Raw genomic sequence first — 16,752 nt, 5'->3', positions numbered from 1 at the left:
TCCAAATAGCTTTCGGCATCATTCATGTTGATCTCAAATTTCACTCTGGGATCGATTGAGTCGCGTTGCGACCTGCGACTGACGATGCGTCATACGTCAGACCCTCTTAATCGAGAGTGATAACGCTTGTGTGTTGATGTCGGCCATCGCTGTCCCGTTTAAGTGTTAACACACCGGGACAAAAGTCGCTTCAAGATGTTTTTGTCTGCTGCTATTCGGTCTGCTGTGTCGCAAACGGTATAGTTGTGTTATTCTTCTTGCATTTAGGTTAAGGTTTAGAAGCCCCTTTGCGTTAATTTAGACACAAAATGTTATGACACCTCACAAGGGCAAGCTGTGCAGGCCGCTAACGTTAGCTAACATTAGCTAGCTAGCTGGTTTACCTTGCAGCTGTCAGACGTTAAGGTGATCATTAGGCAAATATGAATAATCCCTGTAAAGGACAGATCACGAAGGACATGAGCACTAAAGATTTAGAATTAACGTTAATATACCATATTATCCCACTGGCTAACGTTAGCCACTTTACGTAAGATAAGGTTAACAACCTATGTTGGCAGCAGCAACGGTAACATACATTGTTGCAATGCAAACATGTGGGTACACATTTCTTTTTTTGGGTGCAACGACAAGTTAAAAAAATATGGTGCCTAAGGACCCAACCTACTACGTTAACTAGATGTCAATCCTCTGACTGTGGAAATGTTTATGAAAATGGCCACATTATGTGAGTTTATTCACTGTGGCAACATTGTGATACGTTAAATTTTAACAGATACTTTGATATAAACCAATGTTCCAGGGTCAGGTCAGACTATCATTTTTGTTATGGTCAAAGCCCCTTATTAATAAAAACTCAGGTGGCATGATGTGGACAAAACGTCACATTATGATCATTTTAATAGATCTGGCAGTTGTGATGCGACTTGCAATCTATTTATTTAGACATAAATCTAATTTATTTAATCTAGTAAATGTTTTAAGTCTGTTTTACCTTCTCGTGTGGCTTGAAACACTTTTCACTATTTCTATGGGATATTGTGGCAGTATCTCCAATAGAATTTACCACTGATGGCCAGTCCTCTGTGTCAGTCATCTCCTCAGACTACACAGTGTTTATTGTATTAAGACTGATGATTCCATTGTCACTACTTCACTCGCAGATTGTGAAGAGTTAAAATTCCCATACTGCAGCCTTTGCAATGTAGATATTTTCTTTTAATATTGCAATCAATAAGAATTTGATATGTTGCTCAGCCCTTCTTAAAATAAATTAAAGTGAATGTTATTTGTATTGAAGTAGACGTCAGAACTCATTTCATCATTCTCCCAGGTCTTACAGCCTTCTTTGTTTCTCTCTGTGTTTACAGGCCAGGCAGGTCAGGAGTCTGCACCGGTCCGCTGCACGTGCTGGAGCCGGCGGCATCTTTGTGGTAAGTGACGTCTCAGTGCCAAAAGACATACAGATGTGCAGACGAGATTGGACAGAGAGTAACCAGTGATTTGTAGTCAGGCTTGATTGTTTCATCTCTAGTGAGCACCACAGAATTGGCTTTCATTGTTAAACTGGACATACTAGGACAAACTGAATCAGCTACTTATGTAATTGGTGAACTACAGTAAGATTTAGATTGTTATTGCGCTATATTATCTTATAATTCACTCAGGATCTATTAGACCAGTGGTCCTAAATTCCTCGGGGGGCCCAGAGTACTGCTGGTTTTCTATTCTGCCAGGCAGCTTTCGTTTTAGCTGTCTAATCAGGGACTGTTTAGACCTGGGACAACAGGTGAATGCACTCAACTACCTGGCAGACTAGAAAACCAGCAGTACTCTGGGCCCCCGAAGACAGGCGCAGAGGACCACTGTGCTCGTCAATTAGATTTTTTCCCCCTTGTGACGTTCTAATTCAAAACGCTCAGAAGGTGCAGTATTGTCTAGATCTGTCTATTTTTCTCTTAATTTTTTCTATCACTGACATCCATAGCTTCCTATCAGTGCAATCAGTCAGGCTCTAACGAAGGCCGTGTACATATTGTATAGAAAAGAGACCTATTTCCTAAATTTCTGTTTTTATTTATTTTTTTAAATTGTTCTGTTTAATGTGAGCTATATGAGTACCCCATCGAGTCAAATTTCTTGTATGTGCAAACTTGGGTAATAAAACGATTATTATTATTATTAAACGGACGATCAACGTATATATAATTCAGGGATATGGTAATTTGGCAACCTCGATATTAGTTGAAATAAATCCTAAACTATTGGTCTGTCAAAAGCTCCTAATCTATCCAGTGAGCCAGCTGATGGAGCCTTTCAGCCATTCTGTTTGACAAAAACATCACAGGTGATATGCTCATGTAATGGAAACATGCCATGGTTACAGTCCCTCGATGGTAATGATGACGTATTTGATCTGTCTTTGGGGGGAAAAATTATTGTTTGGCTGAACTGTCTTTAAACTACACTTCCTCAACCAGGAATGTCAGCTTGTCGTTGACATCTTTAAACACAAAGGCCATCAAGTTTAAGGTTATTATTACAGATTTTTGAAGAGGACATTGGTGATATTTCCTCCTCACAAGGGGGCAGTGTGTGCAGAGGCAGAAGTGACTTATGTAATTGTTATGTGTGGTGAGGCTTTTGTCCATGGTCGGATGAGAGTACCTGTTCCCCTCTGGGCTTACATGTTGAGTTATTCATATTTTATTAGATATTACTCATAAACCTGCTGCTCCCACTTGAACATGATTGTTCTCATGTGAAAATCGACCCATAATACCAATTTATCCACCTTTTGGATCATATTCCTCAGAAATAGGATTTAACATATATATATTGGCTGGCTAATATTATTTGAATACGACTATTGATGTTTGCATTTGGTGGACAGTGTTTACACAAAGTTAACTGTTGCTTAACATGATGCTCTTTCTGTTTTAGCACAGAGATACGCCTGACAACAACCCTGACACTCCTTTTGAATTTACTGAGGAGAACAAAAAGGTAAGTGTGACATCCGAGTTGAGCGGTAAATATCTATGCAGGTCATGTTTTTGCATGAACATCGTTTTACAGTTTAAATCTGTGTTGTAGCACAAAGGAGAAATGCAATGATTCTTAGTTCTTTGTAAGTCCACACCCTTGCTGAAAGAATTGTGTTTTTTTTTTAGAGGATTGAGGCGATCATTTCAATGTACCCAGTTGGACACAAGCAAGCAGCCACCATCCCAGTGCTGGATTTAGCCCAGAGGCAGCATGGATGGCTCCCCATCTCAGTCATGAACAAGGTACAGTGATTCCCCTTGATTTTTTTTTTCTTTGTAGCAGTGTAGAGCAGTGTGATGCCAGTTCTAGGAGCAAAAAATTGCACAAAAACTGCTCTTATATGGACTCTGATATCACAATATTTGAACTAGTTGTGCTGTAACAGCCCTATAATTGCTTTGTGTGAGTGTTGGGATGAGATGATTTTTTTCTGGCTTAACATTTTTGTATCAAAGGGCAGGTCACTGCCAGCGACTGCAGACAAAATGTACTGAAAATGCAGCTGTATTAAAAATAATTAACTTTATCCAGTATATGAAAGTGTTGAAGAAAGTTGTATGAATAGAATATAATGGCAATGTACTGGGCTGTAAACGCAAAACAATGCATTCTGATAAACTGTAATGGCACCATAATGTATCTTGAGTGTCTCAATAAAGTCAGACTATATTTCTAGAGGATATCTCTTCAGTACCGTTTAAGAGAACCTCATTTGAATGTATACAATTGCATTCCTTCAGGTGGCAGAGGTGCTGGAAGTCGCTCCAATGAGAGTGTATGAAGTAGCGACATTCTATACCATGTTCCTGCGTCAGCCAGTGGGAAAGTACTTTATTCAGATCTGCACAACAACACCCTGCATGCTCTGCAACTCGGACAGCATCCTGGAGACCATCCAAAACAAACTGGGTAAGAGAGCGATCGTCCATTTTACAGCGGGACCCCAATGAAAGAGATGCAGCGGTTGATGAAAACAGATCTTTTTTATTGTGTATATTTGAGATAAACAGAAATTGGGAACAAACATGTAAATATACAGTTGTCAGTGCTATTCAAACAACAGTGTACTGTGGCAGTTAAGCCTAAGCAAATAAGAAGAAGTGCAAGTCTGGACTCAAGCCAGAAGAATTTTACTGGCAAGACAAGTAACTGATTGAATCTGTGTAGCGTCTAATAGAGCGAGCTCATAATTGTGTGTTCTTTTAATCAACCAAATAGTGAGGTTACACTTTTGTTATGGTTCACATATTGTGTTACAGCAGTGTAATGTCAGGTTGCACTGCCTGTGTTACCAATGTTGGTAGTTTCAGTAACCCAATCTGCTGCTCGTCAAAGTAGATTAGGCGAAACATATAGCATGTCTTCAATTGTGTTTCCACAGGTATCAAGGTTGGAGAGACCACACCAGACAAGATGTTCACGCTAATAGAAGTAGAATGCCTGGGTGCCTGTGTGAATGCTCCAATGGTCCAGATCAATGACAACTATTATGTGAGTGTTCAACTACTCTGTGCAGATGGCTTCCCAACTGAACAGGATAAGCAAATTAACATAATTAGGTTAAGCTTGAAATGACATTTGCAGTGAATGCCTGCAGAGAATACATTTTGCGACTCGCTTTCTGTAGCGCCACTTAATTTCTTCATGGGCAACCAATGCAGTGCAACCAAACTAGTAGTTAGCTAACACATTCAAACTGATATTTGCTAACTAGAATTAAAATTGCAGTAAACTAATGTATTAGCCCAGTGCCCACACATGCCAAAGCAGAAAATCATTGAATTAAATGAGTTTGACTTAGGTGTGGAACAGTCTACATGCACCCGGCTCGAAAGAAATGAATGCAAAGGATGAAACTGTAGCACGTGAATAATAATCTATCCATCTGAAGTTAATAATAGTCTATCTGGGGGTAATCTGTCTGTCTCAGCCATGACTTAAGCTTGGAGAAACATTTACATAATCAGCCACAGGTGATATGGAAAGCTTGCTTTTGGATTTGTAGCAAAACATTACCTGAAACAAATTCTGCATTCAGCTGCTGCTGGAAATATCGTAATCATAAGTTGAGCACACATGAACGACCCAGTAAAGGTAAATACGAATTGGAAAAGAGACATTTTCTACGACACCCGAATTGCTGAGATGTGAAGTTTAGGGGCAGAGAGCATGGAAGCCGTGTTAACAACTGATGGTAGAAGTGATGTATTATGTAATTGTTTGGCATTGGGTATAAATAATTAGTGCTGAACAAATATACAATGACTTTGGCTAATGCATTCATTAAATCATCAGTTACATGCCCTGATATTCATTTTCTCCTCTTCATTCTGCCGCTGCAGCACATAGTAGCTCTGTGCCGCTTGATATCTAAAATAAAACACCAGTCCCCCAAAAAACTAATTTTGTTAGAGGGTCTGTTTTGCTATCGTTTCCTAGCAAAAGCACTTGTACGTGTGTCAAGTTGTGTTTACGACTCCCAAACTGGAGCAATTTCTGATTCAGTGCTGCCTTGTGTATATTTACCTGTTGACTTATAAAATACAAAATAATGCACTACGCAAAAACAGAGCCCTATTTTAGACGTCAGTGTTGTCAGATAGGACAGTGCATTCATCACTAATGTAAAACATTAGCTAGTGGCAATTCGTTGGGTTGTGTGTGAAATAAATAGGTTTAGGTAGACGGACTCTGCTTTGGTTGAATGAGTTAAAAACAATTGAGAATTCACCAAAATCTGTCATAAAGGGGATGTGATCAGCGTTGACTATTAAAGCCTACTTCATTACCGTTTGCGGCACATATCTACATTCATCCCACTCATAGAGGACAATGACACATTTCAGGCACAACATTAATTTCAATGGGCAACATACTGATTACTGTATGTGAAACAGTGTCCGGACCAAAATAGCGATGCCACCAACTAAAAAAGCTACGGGGAAAAGTTAATCTGGAGTCTTCCTATTATCCCTGGCCAGAATGTAAGGATGAAATTTTAAATTAATTAATATTATCGGAGGAATTCTCATAGCTTTTGACTGGCAGTGTTGACCCTGCTTCCATATCACATCTGAAAAAGTTTTTATTAGAATTAACTATGATCATCATTAAGTTGCTCTGGTTTAGAAGGTAGTATTTCCTCTTTAACTTTCACCCTCTCTCCTTAGCATTGATTTTAGTTGGAGGAGAAAGTCTTCATATAGGATAACTGCAAAGACTTTTGCAATAATTCAACTCATGAGACATCTACTAATGAAAAGCAGTGCGCTCGGCTATAATATCCTGCTTTCTTTTCGTTTCCAGGAGGACCTCAGCCCTAAGGACATGGAGGATATTATTGATGAACTCAAAGCAGGCAGAGTGCCACCACCAGGGCCCAGGTACATACAAATGCCCAACCTGATTCATTAATATATATGTCTAAATTTAAAACCTCTTGATCAACTAAATCTCAGTAACTGTAGCCAAAGATTATTTTGTTATTTACCATTATTTAACTAAACCAACAGCTTAGAATTTTCTAAATGTTCCTCCTATGTATGGTGGTTGCAGTGGCAGAAATATTATCTTTTTTTTTTTCCCTACAGGAATGGGCGTTTCTCCTGTGAGCCGGCGGGTGGACTGACTTCTCTGACAGAACCCCCTACAGGACCTGGTTTTGGTGTAAGACCAGACCTGTAAAGATTCCTCAGCTTTTTTCAAAAGCAACCTGATAAAATGTTTTAACTCAAACAAAATGTGTAAATAAAATGTTCATGTACCTATGCTCTAGGTGTCAGTGTGTCACTTAATGAATACAACTGTGTAGTGAGTCCAGCAACGAGAAAGAGGTATTACTGTAAACAGATGCCCTGCAGTTTTGATACAATTTACAAACAGACAATGTAGCTACACCAAATTTTGCCTATATTACTAAATGTCTTTCAGACATGCACAACTGATATTGGACATGTTTCTACAGTATCATATGCACAATTATCCAAAATGAATCAATGTATACATCTTGGATTACCCATACATGATTCACCGAGATATCATCATTGTGCTGCAGAGGAAGAGAGGGTTGTGTCGCACCATTCTCATTCTCAATACCATTTCAATGACAGCCCCCTTCTTACAACTGCTCCTGTCATTTCCATCCCACCCTAGTGGCTTTTTCATGTCTAGCCGGTGCCCCTCCCCCACTCCGGTTTCCCCTTGCGACTTCACGCTTGTTCTGCAACATAATATTATGCACCATGGCGCATGCGCGCAATGTCCACCATGATGCAAATGTCACTGCGCCACCAACTCAAAGCTGGCCGATACAATGAATGCGAGAGTGAATGGGGCTAATGAACGCGACCAATGTATTAATATATATGATAAAACTGTGTACCCATGTTCACAAGCAGGCCAAGAGCCGCCTCTCCCCTGTTTCCCTCACCCGTGATCTTCGAGAAAGTTCCCACTGACCGCAACACAGCAGCGGAAAAGATGACGTCAAGTGCCCATTACTGCTCTGCTTCACCATTCTCTCCAGCCTAAATTCCTACGCTAAATACCCACCATCGGATGGTGTACAAGTAACTATCCGGTGAAATATAACAGAACCGAGATTATTCTTAAAGGCAGAAACGCAGTTTGACACACCGCATCGCTGAAATAAGAGTTAAATCGTTTGACACATACCCATCTATATCCAGCAGACGTAGACCTTATAAGCTCGGTGGGGCTCAAACGCCCACGTGACTCCCTGCGCCAATGAAAACGACGCTTGCATGTTTTGCTGGGCTTTTCTTGGAGACGACGGACGACGAACGACTGGGATGTTTTCAAACCAGCGATAAACGTCACACAGCCGTAGGCTACGGTTAACGTCCAATATTTAGGAAATAACTGTTTATATTGCGCAATATTAATCTATAGTTGAATCCGAATGAGTTGGCGGGAACACAAAAATCAGTTTAAAGGTAAGCATAAAGCAAGGTTTGTTGTTTGATTGCCTCGGATCATAAGGGGAAAAATCCCAGTTAGCCATCTGGCTAGTTCTACAGCGAGCAGGCTAATGTTAGCTAGCTAACTTGACGTAAACTGCGTGCGAAAATGGAATGTTATGTGTTTGCGTGGGCTTGGTATAGTTCTGTGCCACGTGCGTTACACACATTTGAGTACTTTCTCTTCACTAACTAATATTACAACCATTTGTGAATTTAATAACTCGTTGCCTCTGAATAGAGGGTATAGAAAGCCAGTAGGGATATGCGCGGCCAAATGTCGAGGGCGAAGCAGAGTGAACTGGGTAGTCCCAGCCAGCCAGCGAGGCTGTGTAGGGTTGCAAGCGCTGCTACTTAGAAGCTTGCTAGCTAGCTAGATTAGCCGCTGGGGAGGGGGAACGTTGTGAGGGCAGTAAGGGGCTGCAGTGGGCTTTTGTCTCGGGTTGTGTTGTTCTCATGTTGAATACTGTCATTAAAACGTTTCACATCATTTTGAACTTAAGGTATGTTGGTCACACAAGGAACCCAGTTACGTTACCCAACAGATAGCTGTGTATAACGTTATTTTGGGACGTAACGTTAACGTTAGCTCGTTATGTTTGCTAACCATAGCCAAGTTGATAGGAGGTACCAGCTAGCTTTACATAGAGAATTTTAGCGCTCAACAACATATTGCTGGCTCTGTGTTACAGGCATGCACGATCGAAATTACCTGGTGCTGGTTGGTGTTGTATGTCATGATAAAACGGCACCATTTGTTTACACCCAGTTCAGTTTTAGGAATAATAACTTTCAAATCTGGTTAAAATTTGTAATATTTGCAAGTGAATACAAGGAACTAGCTTAGCTGGAATAACTAGGAGCGTGCGCCTGCGAACCAAAGACTGTGTGACATCTTGGGGGTGTGTTGCCTGATACAAAAGCTGTCTGTTTTAGATGGCCGACCGTGCAACAACCACCCTCAACCTCCAAAACGTCAAGCTAAACATTGACAATACCATAATCTGGAGTGCTAGTTCGTATAGGCTGCTTTCACTACAAGCACACGCACTTTTCGTACTATAAATGTCCCACGGATTAAAGGGGAGAATATTTGAAAATCTTGCACACACCACAAGGGATACAAAATTGACTAGGCTTTACCTACATGGAAATGGTGGTAGTTGTTCAACTGTGTTATAACGTTATTCTTCGTTTACTGTTATATTAGTGTCAATTGCTGTACTATTAATAATGGGTAAGGATAGGTAGAGTATACTTGATGTGGTTGTATTGATTTGGACAGAAACAAAAATGGGAATCTACAGGTAGACTGAGGTTATATGAACAGTATAATAACTTTAATCACCTAATGTCATAATTGCAGTGGAATTTGTATCATGTAAATTATACAATACAATAGATCTTGTTTAAGGCAAAGGCGTAGAAGGCATAAAATGGATGGCTGTGACTTGTATCCTAAGAATTTATGTAGGCTGTTATTTCTACAAATTTAAGTAGTAAATCTAGGAAATCTTTCATTAGACATGCAGCAGGATTATTAGTTGATCTATAGAGAGGGGAAACTAAAAATTTTCTCTACCTGCCAGAGTAGCAGGTAAATACACAAGTCACTAAGGTTTTTTCAGCCATGATGGGTGTCTGAATATACCAGATCTTCCAGGTAATAAAAGTATCTGCCAGTTGGCTTGTGAAATTGACAGCAATCAGTCAAAGTTAACCTGCATTTGGCTATTGTTAATTTCCCAACCCATACTTATGGTGGGAGTGGAGGTTTGGTTGTGGCATTAGTTTATTGCTATTTCTACACACACCTTGTCTGGTATTTTCCTTATATTCTCTGGTAGTTTTACTGACACTCACTGTAATATGCTCTAGAGTAGGTATGGGCAATGTGATTGAAATCAATATCACAATAATCTTAAGGATTTCTTCCTATATTAATATATCACAATCTCTTGACATCACTTTTTTACTACGTACAAAATGTGAGTTATTATTTAGGATGTTTACATTATAATGCATACAACCTCATACATTTGACAAGTCAAAGCCACAAGTTAATGGCTGTCAGGCAGCCATTTAAATACTAAGACGTAGAAGTATCCTAATACATCTCTTATGAGAAAGCTTTACTTGTTTTTCTATATTTAATTGTTTATTTGCTTGCCTTACTTTGTATATGCTCTACAACAAACAAAAATGTTGCTAGCTGGAGGCCTGGCAGTGATGAGGCTGTAGACACATTATGGGCTATCTTAATTTTCTCCAATTGGCAAACAGTGGATCAGGTGTATGAAAGATGTCTGCTGCCATGGTTGCTCTCATTAGTCTGCACTAACTGTTTGTAGTTCATTGTACGTTGCAGGATTAAGAAGCTTTTTTGTTAATGCGCCCGTATTATCAAATGCACCTGCTTTACTGGACATGTTTTTACGGGTCTTTCTCAATATGTATTCTTGTGTCCTCCATAACACGTTTGAAGTAATATCTAACAGCCAAGTACGATTCTAAAAAGAATGCAAAAACGCATAAAGATCCCAGAATTTACTTGCCATCCGAGGATGCATCAGATGGTAACTTGGCTGACGATAACAAATGCGAAGCCCCAAGTTTCATTGCGAGAACGATGCATCATGTCCAAACAGCGCTTAAGTCTGTAGTACAGATAGCTTGGAAAATTAACACCTATGCATCTCGCACATTGTCAAGGCCACAGCCCATTTCAAACTGCAAAGCTGCAGGATTTGTCCTCATGTTCTTGAAATTTGTTCCCTCCAAGACAACTTGGAAGGAACGTTCTCCACAAGGACACAAGTACTGACTGTGCATTTTTGGTTTTGACAATCACCCTACAGCACAAAAAAGCTCATTTTCATCCACTATCAGCTGCCAGTATGCTAACCAGCTAGCCTTAGTTAAGTAGTGTAACAGTTTCGCATTCAATGGAAATACTGTTTCTCAGCACCTACAGGTGGCACGAAAATCCAGCCAAACTTCTGCCAAATGTAGATCTAGCCTCAAGGAAGTAAATTGAGTCACCAGTCAAATGCTGGTAATATTTGGATGTGGCTGGATGTTTGCCTACTCTGCCAGCGACTTAGACAGGTAACCAGCTACAGTATGGAGACGAGTTTCTCCTCTAAAATGATTAAAGTGTCTGGTGAATCCTGGAACTTGGCAGCCACCATGTCCTCCAGATATAAAAATGTTTCCTGTTGCTTGCTGGCTAGCTGTTTATGTTCCTTGCTGTTGTTATGATGTGGTGAAATGCGCTGTGGTGCTGGTCTGAAGGACTTTATGACTTCAAGCCAGGTAGTAGACATCTTTTATACACACGCTCAACTCAACTTTTATTTTCACTGTCTCCCTTGGCAAAGGTTACTCTAGTTGCTTCAGTGCAAAGTTCATCCTCCAATCTCATCCATTGAGTGACATGAACAAAAATCAGATTTTCCTCTCATTTCTGTCAGATCTTAAGAACGATAAGGGAGGGGTCAGGCTCACATTGTGATCACAATTTTATATAATCTGGATGCAGTTCAGCCAAAGCGCTCATACAAGAAATGTGTGGAGATGGAGAGAGAAGGCGTGAAAAAGTAATGCAGACAAATGTAGCCTAAATAAAAACAGCCGCAGGAGACTCATAACGGGCAGTTTCATACGAAGACGCATATAACATTGGGAAAACCACACCATGGTTACTATAGCCTAGCCAGCCAGGATAACTATAAGCCTCTTAGTTGTTACAGAACAGGGTATTGACTAAGGTGCAGTAAAGCAGGAGCAAGTATGTAAAATCATATGAGGAACAGTGTGCTGTTTTTGTAGTTTAATATTTTTTCCTAGTGATGAATGCATATTTAGCTTTGAGACCAGACTGTGAAAAATGTAAGAAGATAGAGAAGCAAGAAAATAGGCATCTTAGTGATTGAGATAGTCCAGATCTAAATGCTGCTCTACGGAGGCTTATTTGTCTTTTTTCCCCCCCAACAACATCACAGCGTTTTTACATTTTCAACATTCATTGGATGTATATTCAGACTGATAGCTGTGAGCATGTTCATATTTTTGTGCCTCACAAGCATTGCAGGGGGTATGTTAAGTAAAATTAGGCATTTCAACAATGCTGAGGATTAAGAAAAGGAAATTTAGATGTGGCAGGGTAGGGAAGTGAACCTCGGAAAGGGGTGGGGGGTGGTGGGATACAAACCCAGATTAAAGGAACAGGGGAAAAATACAACAAAAACGTTTTGAAGTATTAGGTGTGTTGCCTTTTCCAGTCTGGCAAACATGATTCCACCTGAGAAGATGGACAAGCTTATAGAATAATACAAATTATGCAGGTCTACCGTGGTGGGTCATGAAGAGTACATTTTCTCTTGCATGAGCCTCAACTCGCTGAATGTTGGACCCTTTTCATGTGAATCATGATAAGAATGAGTCATAGTGTTGCTCTAATAGATGATGCCCTTTGTGCTCAAGACCTTTTCCCATGAGAGGCTTAGCCTAGCTGGCTATGATATGTTTGGACTAATATTTTGCCTCCTAGGTCTACCTCTAACCTCATCTTGTGCTGTTGGTTCTTTTCATCAGCATCTCATTATTCTCAGCATCACAGGCCTACTCTGATATTGAATTCTGGCCATGTTAATGTCACACGAGTGGTGCCCTTTTACTCTGACATGATAGTACAAATGCGGTTCCTCTTTTTTTGTTTTGAGTGATCACACCAGGTCTTCATCTTCAGGGAAAGCCCCCAAAAACGGTTAGAGTTCTTGTTTTATTCTTCCCCTCAGCAAGGTGAAGACCTTCAGCATTGACAAATTACTGTCAGTGATCGTTAAGGACCGTATAACTCAAAATTCAGGCATTTGTTTTGGAATCGATACAACCGGATTCTGTCGAAGAGAGATTAGGCTATGGAAATGGTCCTCTGAGAAACGATCAAAAACCCCAAACACTAGAGCTAAAGGCAAAAATCATTTATCTCTTCTAATTCCAGACAGAGCTTGAAAATCTGCACAGTATCACTTTCCCCTCAAGTTGCAGACGATTGGCCACCTTTAGTGTGTTGCCGTTCAAACAACATTGTGAAAGCACTAGTGCCGCTCATGATATGAAGTGCCTCTAGCCAGGCCTAGGCCTATCTGCAGTTGGCTCTGGCAGCCGAGTATCTGCGTCTCTGAGAGGCCCAGCAAGTAAGTGTGTGTGTCTGCGTCTGTGTGTGTGTGTGTGTGTGTGTGTGTGTGTGTGTGTGTGGAGAGGGTGGAGCCTGCTGATTACACAACATGTGCTAGCCTTGCCAGCAGCAGAATGTGTGCAGGGAGCGTTGTTTTTGTTTGGTACGTTGAGTGCAGTATCTCGGTGTGTAACGGCTGCAGGTCACGCTGATGTTGCCTTGATAACCAGCCATGTGCTTTTTGAGGGTTGACAATTCGTGAGCCCGTGAGCTCCTGCTGGTGCTGAATGCAGTGTGATAACCCATAACACATATGAGGAAAGAAAAGCTAGGTTATTTTGTGTTGGGTTGGCTTTTAGAATATTAATGGGGCCTTTAAGTTACTTTTTTATGAATGAGCAGCTTCAGAGATGAGTGTGCGTTGATAGTTGAGGGGAGAAAAAGACAATTTGACAATGGGCTTTCATTCTTTGCTGGGCTGCTCTCATTTTACTGATGCCAAAGAAAGCGGACATATCCTGTTTACTTTGGCTCTTTCAATGACCATGCTTTCGTGCAGAGCCAAGGACCATCCTGCTCCTAAATAGGTTAATGAGTGTTTATTCACAGGACAATTGGTGTGTATGTCTCTCGATTGGATCTCTGTTATTTCTCTCCCTTTATGTATGTAATTAAATGTGCTATTACTCTAACCTTGCACTTTGTAAACACATTTTCAGAAATGTGGTTAAATTCGGTTAACCATTGACAGTGGTATGGTTTTAGTATTCTTGGTGCACTATGCATGTTGATGCTTGTTTCCATTTCCACAGGTTTACAACCTAGGCTAAAAAAAACCCAACCCAATAATCTTTGAAGAGTTCCATTTCAAAATGAGTTGTCCATATTTAAAAAAAAAAAAAAGAAAAGAAAAGTGACACGTACTCCTACAAAATGATTGCGTAAAAGAAAGTAAAACTCATATTGGAAATGGAATTTAAGTTGGTAGCTCTTTGAAGATCATTGCCTACCAAATGCATACATTTTACAGCATGAAACCAGCTGTATCTTTGAACTTTTGAGTAAATGTTATGTAATGTCATTTAGAATGGAAATTAGCCATTTTTTTCAATGAAACATTTTTTTGTATGCCAAACAAATAAAGTAAGAGTCTGAGGTTTCCAGACTCCGCAGTGGAACGACGTGCAGACCAGGTTTATTTCAAGTGATTCAGAGTGGGGCCTTTGTTTGATAGTTTGAAAGACTGCAAATATGTTTACATATACAAAGTAGTCCGGTTACAAGTTAGGCTCAATTCGGATTATATTATTTATATGCATCTGCGCTTCCTGATCACAAAATGTCATTGTTTACATGAATATTGTTAACAGAATATTTTATATCATGGAACAGAACTTAAGCAGTTTCACCTTTTGTGTTGAATTTTAGTTTATTTTGGTGCATTGTTAAAACATTAGAAATTGGAGTATGTTATGTAGCCAGTATGACCCATATATTAGCATCATTTCAAAAGCCTAATAGTGAACACAAACAAGTGAAACTCCTACCAATCTTCTTGTCGCACGACGGTTAGCTGATCAAAGAACTTATTTGCTCAGGAGTGTGTATTCCTTCAAGTTTGAAGACAGACGTGTCGTATCAGCCTGACATACTGGACTTATGGAGGGCTAGGCCGACACTGTAAAGCTGTGGCACAGCATGGAGAGCCATGTGCAGAGCCTATGATCGGATCGACATCTCATCATCTCTAATAGGATGTGACAGGTGTAGACGTAGTCATGTCTTGAGTGCCGTAATGAAAAGTGACACAACATTTCCCCCATAGTTTACTCTCCGCTTCAGATTGAGGCCTGCTCGTTGCTCATATGGAACTGAATAGCTGGGGATCCCTTGTGGTTGTAACACCCTGGTACCCAGCGATGTGTTTTGCTTCATGGTCATGTCAGTGGCTTCTTTGACCCTGGAGGCTTCAAGCTCTGCCTTCATCTTGTTCTCTGTTGTATTGAAAAGGGGAATGGCTTATCTTTAAGGCAGGAAAGCTTAAGTTTTACCTCATGTTCACCAGCCAATTTCATTAATTCACTAGGTACTGAATAGATAACAACTTCCCAAAAAATTGGATTGCTACCTTTTTGCAATGGCCACCAGCCACAACCCAAATTTTAATAACGTTTGCTTGGTGCATGGTGTTAATTACCCACTTTGCTTATTCTTGTCGGCCCATCAGTTGGATCTGCGGCCTATTTTCTGTTGCTTACCGTTGGGTTTTGTTTTGCTGTTTTATCAGTTTCAGTTTTGATTCTGCTTATCACCTTTTTATTTTATCATTAAATTCAATATACTGTAGATTATGTAACAAGTACGTTTAGAAAATCATTTATAACTCTTATTTTTTTTTATTTTTTTTTTTTTTATTTGACCCCTCCACCACCCCCCCGCTTTGGAGGACATATAGCACTTTGTTTTTACATTATTTTGATTTTACAGCAATTCTTTTTACACAATTTTGAGATGAGGTACATTTTGACATGATCTATAGATACACACATACATCTGCACATGCACAATTACACATAATCCCATATACGTATACATATATATCTATATGCACATATACATACACATATTGCATGGCAATGCAAAAAAATACATCACCATTCACACATATCCAACTTTATAACTCTTATTACAAAAGTATTCTTTCTTTAGCTTTGTTTTAACACAGCATTAATGTTTCTCCACAAAAATGTAAGGAAATCAGCAGTGTGTCTGTCACTTCTGCCATACTGTCGTCTGTGCCAGTTTCATTATTTTTGTCCCTGATTTTGAATTCTACTGTTGCTGCTGAACTTGCCTCGAAATCCCTAGTGTTTGGTCGGTCACGCTGTTCATGTGAGTCTGGCGCTGTGGTTGAAATCTGAGGACTGTCTGTGTAGAACTAGACCCACGCCTAGGTCCTAACCTTTGCCCTAATCCTCCCCTCCATTCCCTCTCCCTCCTTTTTAACCCATAATCAGCAGTAAAGGCTTCATTGTTCTCGTCCACTGCTTGGGTATCTGATCATTAACCTACATTCAGAGCGGCGGCGGTAGGCTTCTTAAGGCTCTCACAGACTCTCTCTCGGACCAGTTTAATGGGCGTGTTTCAGTGTGTCAAGGCCTGGGCTGAGCCTTATTCTCCTGCCAGTAAAGTTAACCCTGTTTGCGCCTCTCGCGCACAAACATTAGGCTATTTTACGAGGTTTTTGATTTGTGTGCGAGCCATGCCCCGAGCCTCTCCCTTGTAGATTTAGGGTTATTCCTGTTTTTATGGGAGCTTTTAAGTGATGGATAAGGCTGGGAAACAGCTCTGCACTCAATCTTACATAAGAATACACATTTAGCACACATAAAGTACATTATGTCTGGGTCTTACAACAGCTTAATGCTTGGATTATTATGAATTAAGCCAGAGAATTTGGTGTCCCAACTATATTTTGGCCACACTACAATCAACATGTTTTGTCCTCGTCAAATGAGAGTTAAATGGAAGAACATATTTGAC

At 40.1% G+C, this 16,752-nt stretch overlaps 2 protein-coding genes across 3 annotated transcripts in view; both read left to right on the top strand.

Moving 5' to 3' along the window:
- Positions 1–102: 102 nt before the first annotated feature.
- On the top strand, positions 103–6,816 carry ndufv2 (NADH:ubiquinone oxidoreductase core subunit V2). Its single transcript, XM_071924349.2, has 8 exons — positions 103–237; positions 1,371–1,433; positions 2,944–3,006; positions 3,174–3,290; positions 3,789–3,957; positions 4,430–4,539; positions 6,355–6,431; positions 6,639–6,816. Exons 1-8 carry the CDS (start codon positions 196–198, stop codon positions 6,730–6,732), a joined length of 735 nt encoding a protein of 244 aa, XP_071780450.1. The 5' UTR covers positions 103–195; the 3' UTR covers positions 6,733–6,816.
- Positions 6,817–7,878: 1,062 nt separating this feature from the next.
- The window catches only part of ankrd12 (ankyrin repeat domain 12), a 30,661-nt gene continuing 21,787 nt past the window's right edge, over positions 7,879–16,752 (top strand). For both annotated transcript variants that reach the window (XM_071924325.2, XM_078287492.1), the window contains exon 1: positions 7,879–8,003. The gene's annotated coding sequence lies outside the window, so the exon portion shown is untranslated. The remainder of the gene's footprint in view (positions 8,004–16,752) is intronic.

Source organism: Centroberyx gerrardi, chromosome 13 (assembly GCF_048128805.1).
Source record: "Centroberyx gerrardi isolate f3 chromosome 13, fCenGer3.hap1.cur.20231027, whole genome shotgun sequence".
In the NCBI taxonomy this organism is placed as follows: Eukaryota; Metazoa; Chordata; class Actinopteri; order Beryciformes; family Berycidae; genus Centroberyx; species Centroberyx gerrardi.
Note: the sequence above shows the minus strand (reverse complement) of the source record. Positions and strands in the feature narration are given on the sequence as shown.